General features: G+C 41.1%; 1 protein-coding gene across 1 annotated transcript; it reads left to right on the top strand.

Annotated features, from left to right (window-relative positions):
* Positions 1-780: 780 nt before the first annotated feature.
* Positions 781-9341, top strand: LOC308075598 (protocadherin gamma-A11-like; the record flags this gene model as incomplete). The annotated part of the gene is made up of 3 exons (XM_080415544.1): positions 781-1447; positions 6870-8599; positions 9309-9341. The coding sequence occupies 3 exons, from the start codon at positions 781-783 to the stop codon at positions 9339-9341; spliced, it is 2430 nt and encodes an 809-aa protein (XP_080271670.1).
* Between the last annotated feature and the right edge of the window lie 76 nt (positions 9342-9417).

Here is a 9417-nt window from a genome sequence, read left to right as displayed (position 1 = left end):
CAAAACAAATAATTGAAAACCACTAGGCGACAGCACACAACTTAATATTGTGCCACAGGTGCAAAGCAGCTGTCCAACACAGGTGTAAAACACAACTAACCTAAATGCAATGGTAGCTTCACCAGTTACTAGCTGGTGAAGACATGGCTATTAATTATACCCTAGTTTGCTAAAGACGCAGCTCTTGCCTGCAACTAGTGAACGGCTGCTGTCCATGGTGCTGAGCAAAAAAAATCCCTCCCTCTCTTTCTCTCTTTTTCTCTCGCTCGTTCTCTCTCTCTCTCTCTCTCTCTCTCTCTCTCTCTCTCTCTCTCTCTCTCTCTCTCTCTCTCTCTCTCTCTCTCTCTCTCTCTCTCTCTCTCTCTCTCTCTCTAATAGTTGTACTGATAAAACATGTATAGTACGAATAGAAAGAAATGGGACCAAAATTAGGAAGGTAATTAAATTAAATATATAGGGGCTTATTTTGTGATTTTTGCTGTAACATTATTGTTTTATATGACCACGTAGAAGTTGTACAGTTGCATGGTGCGACATTCTTCATAACTTGAAATAATTTCTGTCTTTTCTGATTTATACGCGTGGTGTCGCTATGCGCTTGTTTTGGAATAATACTACATTCCCACACCCACTATCGTCGACAAATACAAAGCCTTCTCATTCAGTAAAACGAAGAAGCACATTACCAGCTTGCAGTCGATTTAAAATAATTTCTTTATTGTCTAAACGAGTTGGCCGATATTTTTTTCTGGGAACATCTTTAATCGTGGTCATTTTGAAATGAGGCAGATAACTGAATGGATTGTCCTGCAATACTGCGTCGTTGCTGTGGTTTATGTTGCATTTTGTGGCGTAAAAGGAGACATAAGCTATTCTTTTCCAGAGGAGATGAAACGTGGATCTGTTGTTGGAAATATAGCCAAGGACCTCGGACTGGAGGTTGCCAGACTGTCTGTTCGAAATCCACGTATTGATACCGAGGAAAGTAGTAAAAGGTATTTTGACATAAAGCTGAATTCTGGCGAGTTGATTGTCGCTGACAGGATTGACAGAGAAGGCCTATGTGGCAAGAAGGCGACGTGTGTTTTAAAAGAAGAACTCGTGTTGGAGAATCCTCTGGAACTTCATCGGGTTAGTGTCCATATACAAGATATCAATGACAACGCTCCCCAATTTAACGAGGATAAGATTAGTATTGAAATACATGAATCTGCAGTTAAAGGAGCACGTTTCTTAGTAGGGGAAGCCCATGATCTGGACATAGGACAGAATGCAGTTCAGAGTTATTCTTTAGAGAAAAATGACCACTTCATTTTAAGCGTCAACACAAAAAGTGGAGGACGAAAATATAGCGAGTTGGTCTTGGAAAAAGTGTTAGATCGGGAAGAACAGCAGGATGTTACATTGCTGCTTACAGCTCTCGATGGTGGCTCACCACAGAGATCAGGTACTGTCGTCATACACGTCACTGTACTGGATGCTAATGATAACGCCCCAGTGTTTAGCCAGGCAGTCTATAAAGCCACTCTGCCTGAAAACTCGCCTGTAGACACCATTGTTACCCTAGTGACTGCCACTGATGCAGATGAAGGTGTTAATGGTGAAGTAGCTTATGATTTTGATCATTTATCTGACGAAGATAGGCATTTATTTTCTCTTAACCAAAAAACTGGAGAAATAAAAGTTATTGGCCCAGTTGACTATGAAGATAAATCTTCATTTGAGTTGCAAATAAGAGCAAAAGATGGATTAGGTTTAACGTCATATTCCACATTAATAATTGATTTAACTGATGTTAATGATAATGCCCCAGCCATTTATTTAAAATCTCTAACTAATACCATACCAGAGAATGTGCCACCTGGCACAGAGGTGGGCATCATTAATGTTCAGGATAGAGACTCTGAGAATAATCGACAAGTTCACTGTTCCATTGAACAGAATGTTCCCTTTAAGCTTATTCCATCCATCAAAAAATATTATTCTCTTGTGACCATGGGACAACTGGACCGTGAGCTAGTGTCAGATTACAACATTACAATCATTGCCACTGATGAGGGCTCTCCACCTCTATCCTCTTCTAAAAAAATCCACTTATCAGTTGGTGACATCAATGACAACCCACCTGTGTTTGAGAAACAGTTCTACAGCGCCTATGTGACTGAAAATAATAAGCCTGGGTCCACCTTATGTCCAGTTTCTGCTCAAGACCCAGACTGGAGACAAAATGGTACAGTGATATATTCTCTTTCACCTGGTGAGGTAAATGGTTCGCCTGTATCTTCCTATATATCTGTTAATGGAGACACAGGAGTAATTCACACGGTGAGATCCTTTGATTATGAACAGTTCAGGAGCTTCAAAGTCCACGTGATAGCCAGAGACAACGGTTCTCCTCCTCTCAGCAGCAATGTGACTGTCAGTGTCTTCATAACGGATGTGAATGACAACTCTCCTCAAATACTGTACCCCAGCCAGGAAGGTAACTCCTTCATGACAGAGCTGGTCCCCAAAGTTGCACTTGGGGGCTCGCTCGTATCCAAGGTGATAGCTGTAGATGCGGATTCTGGACAAAATGCCTGGTTGTCCTATCATATTGTCAAGTCCACTGATCCAGGGCTTTTCACTATTGGTCTCCACAGCGGAGAGATCAGGACACAGCGGGATATTTCTGAATCTGACGGCATGAAACAGAACCTCATCGTGGCAGTGAGAGATAATGGACAGCCTTCTCTCTCTGCCACCTGCGCCATATATTTACTTATTTCTGACAACTTGGCTGAAGTTCCAGAACTTAAAGATATGTCTTATGACGAAAACAACTCTAAACTGACCTCATATCTTATCGTTGCACTGGTGTCTGTGTCCACCTTTTTCCTGACCTTCATAATTGTCATCCTGGGTGTGAAGTTTTGTCGCAGGAGAAAGCCCAGACTGTTGTTTGATGGAGCGGTTGCCATCCCCAGTGCTTATCTCCCTCCGAATTATACAGATGTTGATGGCACAGGAACTTTACGCAGCACTTATAATTATGATGCCTACCTGACGACAGGTTCTAGAACCAGTGACTTCAAATTTGTCAGTTCATACAATGACAACACACTGCCTGCTGACCAGACTCTGAGAAAAAGTCCATCTGACTTTGCTGAGGCATTTGGAAATTCAGAAGAATCTCTTGAGGTATTTCACATCTTATTCATGTACTTCACTTTTGATTTCACTTACAGTATAACGTCTTTGCTTTGAGTTCTTACAAGCTGAGATAGTGTAGTTTCCAATACAATCTTACAAAACATTTTGTTTGACTGCATCGCAAGTGATGGTTAGTCTTTTTGCTTCAATATCACTGTTTGCTTGCAGCATCCATGTTTTTCATGAGAACATTATATCTCAATTTAAAAATGAGTGTCTTTATTTGCTACATTATTACAAGATCTTTATCTTTCCAGTAGCACCATTTAGGAAAAAATATGTTTTTTCTTGTTTCCTGTGAACAGCACTGAAGTACTTTACAATGGAATATTTGCACTATATTAATAACAACATGTAATATTATTTAGTATTCATACCGATAGATATCTCACTTTCCAAGGCATAATCCTCTGCAAACCCACATGCAATTTTACATTTACAGAACAGAACTTGTTGGCATTACTCCCATTAATGGAAAAGATGGTGAAGGGTTGACTGTCCTTGTGATACAGATGTGTCTTTGGTCATATAGATGTTCTCGGTTGGTCGCAGCACACTGTGACAGATCATCTTGGCATTGTTGGTTTTGCTGAAGCTGCTATTGTAGAAGGGAATCATCTCCAAAAGGTTTTACTGGAGCACAGTAATGTTTTGGGAGAGGAGAAAAATTAGAATTAATTTCCGGTGTCTACTTTGTCAACATATTCATTCATGGAGGATACTATTTATGCTTTTGTTGAGGTTTTCTTTTTTTAGATTGATTGATTGAATCATTTATTAACAAGAGTATTAATAGTATAGGTAGTACACTCAAAGGTTATGCTAAAAAGATAACACAAAAAGCCCCACAGGCTTGTTTCCACATGGTCCATTGTACTCTATTCATCATCAGTAATAAATACAATATAATACAATACAATATAATATAATTGTAATTATAATAAAGCTCAGCAGAATCATATGGTTTATTTAGAGAGAAAGGAGGGGCGGGCGGGGGCAGAAGATTCTATCAAGATATTCAAGGAGATAAACTATGTTCACTTGTATTTTGAGGACAGGAATTATTTTAGGTTAGTTTTGAGTTTGGGGTTGGAGTCGAGAACTGTTGTCTTTCGTTTTTATGGGTTTCAGTCAGTGGCATAGCCATCTACCTTACAATCCGCACACTGGCTGAAAGGGCAAAACGGGAAAATGTCCCCACAAAACTGCGCACTGCGCATGCGTATGCACCGCTGTTGCCAGATCGTGCGCGAGCAACAAGCAACCAGCTTCATGAAAAAACACAAAGCTGCACACTGCGCATGCGTCGACGCACTTTCTCTAACCAATTTACACCCACTTCACGCTTACAACATCTGGACATGGCAACGTCGCTCATCGTTCTGTGATTGACAGCAAACGTTGGCCAATCAGGTGGCGAGTTCGCAGCCTGACAAAAGACGAACGGGAGCCATTGTTGGTTGTCCGAGTGCCTTCACTTCTTATTTTCGCTTATTAAACGCTCTCAAACTACTGCTTTGAGGCACGGAATTCACTTATAACATATCGTTTGGATAGAATTTAGTTGTTTCACTTCATATGTGTGGTCAATTAATCATGACAGAGCCTATTTAAAAATAAAAATTCAGAGAACCGTCAGGGGCGAACAGTCACACGCATGTATCCGAATAAGTCAACCTATTTTGCCACTAGCCATCTCAAAAGTCCCATTGCTTATTTTCCCGCGGACGTAATTTATTTGTCATTGTGGTGACTGTTTGCCGCTGATGTTTGTTGTGTGAAGCTTAATGTCAGAGTGTTTGTGTTGGAGCGCCTCAGTGCGGCTGCTGAGTTCATGTGCAACATCTTGCATGCTGGCTGTGGGTGGCTTCACAGTTTTCCTTCGCCGTGTCTGTAGGTCATGGCCTGTCTCCAGGGACCCCCAAGGGGGGGGGGGGCCACCCTCTGGGTTTTTTTTTATTTATTTATTTTTATCCCATGATTTTGTACCCCCAAACAACATTTTCTTTGGCGGGGTTAGGGGGGGGGACTAGAATTCTGCCCGCGTAGCGGGCAGAACTTCTAGTGATTTACATTTTGGGTTGGAAATCTTTCTGTTTTATACAACTCCAGTACTTGGCATTGCGGTGCAGTCTCTCTCCATGGTGCTGAATGTTGATGTGGTCAACTTATACTCGGTTTTTGTCAGACAGTTTTTAAGTTACATGATGACACTTTAAACCATTTTAGACTCATGCAAAGCACACTTACCTTGCTCTGGTGACTGATTGTCCTAATGCGTGAGGGCCATGGGGGCATGTTTTCCCCCCATGGAGAAAAATATGTAATTGTATGGAGAAAGAAGTGTGCGTGTGTGTGTGTGTGTGTGTGTGTGTGTGTGTGTGTGGCCCCAAAATGAGTAAGTAAGTGAAAAAAGAACACGGTACCCTCACACATTAGAAGGACACCATCAGTCACCAGAACCAGGTATGTGTTTTCAATGAGTCTGGTTAGAAAATTATTTGAAGTTCAATGCTGGGCTTATATTAGAGGGGGCTGTAAATTAAATCACTTACAAACAGTCTGCGATTCAAACAAAAGCTGTTAAATTAACCCTTTTAATTTCTGGCCATCTGGTTGATCATCTGAACCTTATTGCATTTATTTGCATTTTATTGGCTTCATGCCTTTGCAAGACCAACAATCTGGCTTGGTTTATGTTTTCTAATGAAGTTGGACGTACGACAGTGCAAAAGATAGTACATTATTGTGCATCACCACCATGTAATATCTTAAATATACCCACAGTGTCGCTGTTCACTTGCTGATATGAGAGAGATCCACTTATCCACCCACTGAAATAAACTATAGCCTAGTCAACAAAGGGAACGATCAGTGCTGCGGAAACGCTGTAGTCGATTATAACAATATAATTGAACATATAAGTAGCTTTCTTCTTTCAGAGGATATCATTCACCAACTAGATTATTATTTCAACGTTATCACGATTTTGATGGAAACACGATTTTGATGGAAACAATGGGGGAAACGGGAACATCTTTGATATACCTTGTGTTCGTGGTTGCATTCACTGCACAATTTGCCAATGGAGATCTGAGTTATTCTATTCCAGAGGAGATGAGTCGTGGATCTGTTGTTGGGAATATAGCTAAAGATCTTGGACTGGATGTAGGTCGAATGTCTACTCGTAAGGCACGGATTGACACAGAGGGAGACCATCAGCGTTATTGTGAAATTGACTTTAAAATGGGAAACCTCGTCGTTGGTGAAAGAATCGACAGGGAGGAACTATGTGGGGAGAAGGCTTCGTGCTTTCTGAAATTTGAATTGGTTCTTGAAAGTCCTTTGGAATTGCATCGTGTTTCACTGATGATTCAGGATGTTAATGACAATTCACCACATTTCCCGAAGGATATTCTTAAATGGGAAATCAGAGAGTCAGCCGACAAGGGAGCTCGCTATCGGGTTAACGAGGCGCATGATGCTGATACAGGACAAAATGCTGTTCAGCGCTACAGCCTACAAAATAATGACAATTTTGTTCTGTCTATTCGAGGAGATACTGATGGGTCTTAAAAATGTTGAATTGGTATTAGAAAAGGAGCTAGATCGTGAGAAACAAAATAGTTTAAATCTAGCTCTCGTTGCAGTTGACGGAGGTTCTCCACAGAGATCAGGTACTGTAGTCATACACGTCACTGTGCTAGATGCTAATGATAACGCCCCAGCGTTTAGCCAGGCAGTCTACAAAGCCAATCTACCTGAAAATTCGCCTCTAGATACTCTAGTGGTTACAGTGAATGCTACTGATGCAGACGAGGGAATCAATGGAGAAGTCACATTTGAATTCAGTCGCATTTCAGAAAGGGCGAGGAAAGCATTTTCATTAGACAGTAAAACGGGTGTAATACAAGTAATTGGACCAATTGATTTTGAGAGTGACTCTAAATTTGAGATGCGTGTAGATGCTAAGGATGGGTATGGACTTTCATCTAATTCGAAAGTAATAATTGATATCACTGATATGAATGATAACGCTCCAGTAATATATCTAAAATCCCTGTCTAATCCCTTGCCAGAGGACGTGCAACCTGGTACAGAAGTGGGTATCATTAACGTGCAGGATAGAGACGTTGAGGAAAACCGACAAGTTAATTGTTACATTCAGCAAAACATACCCTTTAAGCTAGTTTCTTCAATTAAAAACTACTATTCTCTAGTGACCACGGATAACCTGGACCGCGAAATAATATCTGATTACAACATTACAATCACTGCCACTGATAAGGGCTCTCCACCACTGTCCTCGTCTAAAACTATCCAATTATCAATATGTGACGTCAATGACAACCCTCCTGTGTTTGAGGAACAATCCTACAGTGCCTACGTGACTGAAAATAACAAACCTGGTTCAACTTTGTGTTCCATTACTGCTCGAGACCCAGACTGGAGACAAAACGGTACAGTGATATACTCTCTTTTACCTGGTGATGTAAACGGATCCCCGGTATCATCCTATCTATCCATTAACGGAGACACGGGGGTGATTCACACCGTCAGATCATTTGATTATGAACAGTTCAGGAGCTTTAAAGTCCATGTGATAGCCAGAGACAATGGTTCTCCTCCCCTCAGCAGTAACGTGACTGTCAGTGTCTTCATAACGGATATGAATGATAACTCTCCTCAGATACTGTACCCTGCCCCAGAGGGAAGCTCATTCATGACAGAGCTGGTCCCCAAAGCAGCAAATGGAGGCTCTCTGGTGTCCAAGGTGATAGCAGTGGACGCAGATTCTGGACAGAACGCCTGGCTGTCTTATCATATTGTTAAATCCACTGATCTGGGACTTTTCAGTATTGGTCTCCACAGTGGAGAGATCAGAATCCAGCGGGACGTTTCTGAATCTGACAGCATGAAACAGAACCTTATTGTGGCAGTGAAAGATAATGGACAGCCTTCTCTCTCTGCAACCTGTGCCATGTATTTACTCATTTCTGATAACTTGGCTGAAGTTCCCGAACTTAAAGATATGTCTTATGAGGAGAACAACTCGAAAATGACTTCTTATCTGATCATTGCGCTCGTGTCTGTGTCCACCTTTTTTCTCACCTTTATTATTGTTATCCTGGGTGTGAGGTTTTGTCACAGGAGAAAGCCAAGACTGTTGTTTGATGGAGCAGTTTCCATCCCCAGTGCTTATCTCCCTCCTAATTATGCAGATGTTGATGGCACAGGAACTTTACGTAGTTACAATTATGACGCCTACCTGACAACGGGTTCTCGAACCAGTGACTTCAAGTTTGCCAGCTCTTACAATGACAACACACTGCCTGCTGACCAGACTCTGATTAAAACACCAACTGACTTTGCTGACGTATTTGGAGACTCCGATGACTCCTCAGAGGTAGGCATTGTGATCCTATTTGTGTTTTGTTATTCCTTTTGTTAAAGTTAAACAAGACAAATGTTTTGTTTGTGTCTTCATCACTAGGCCTATTCACTTGCATTTGTTAAGCATTAGTATATTCGTGATGTGATTGATTCAGAGAGAGAGAGAGAGAGAGAGAGAGAGAGAGAGAGAGAGAGAGAGAGAGAGAGAGAGAGAGAGAGAGAGAGAGAGAGAGAGAGAGAGAGAGAGAGAGAGAGAGAGAGAGAGAGAGAGAGAGAGAGAGAGAGAGAGAGAGAGAGAGAGAGAGAGAGAGAGAGAGAGAGAGAGAGAGAGAGAGAGAGAGAGAACTCACTAGTTGGAAGCTGCAGATTGTTGCCCTAGTTGCTTTCCTTGGCATGAGCCAACAGTTTAAGTTTGGAAACAAAGCTCATTACTTCGAATGCAGGTGTCGTTTAGGTTGCTGATCGTACTGTAAGGGGTCTATTGTATAGGTGTCACTCAGCACATTCCAAAAGGTCATCTTGTTGCTGTTGTAGTATTTTCATAACATCTTATTTTTAATACTATATTTTAAACCTATGCTTATTGTGATATTAAAATTATATTTCCTTCATTTAATGCACATATACTTTCTTTTTGGCATTATGCGATTTAGGTTATAAAATGGTACGCTAATGTTTTTAAGGACTTTCTTAATAATAGTCATTCTTCTTTTTTACGTCAGCAACGAGACAACCTCGATGTTTACCTGAGTTAGACGTTAAAGACATATTATTTATTTTGCAGGTTAATCAATTTTCTTAGGTGGCTGGGTTGAATATTGACTTTCCGGT

Source organism: Gymnoscopelus braueri (assembly GCF_963280865.1).
Source record: "Gymnoscopelus braueri genome assembly, chromosome: 20".
Lineage (NCBI taxonomy): Eukaryota > Metazoa > Chordata > Actinopteri > Myctophiformes > Myctophidae > Gymnoscopelus > Gymnoscopelus braueri.
This window is presented reverse-complemented; position numbering and strand designations above follow the sequence as displayed.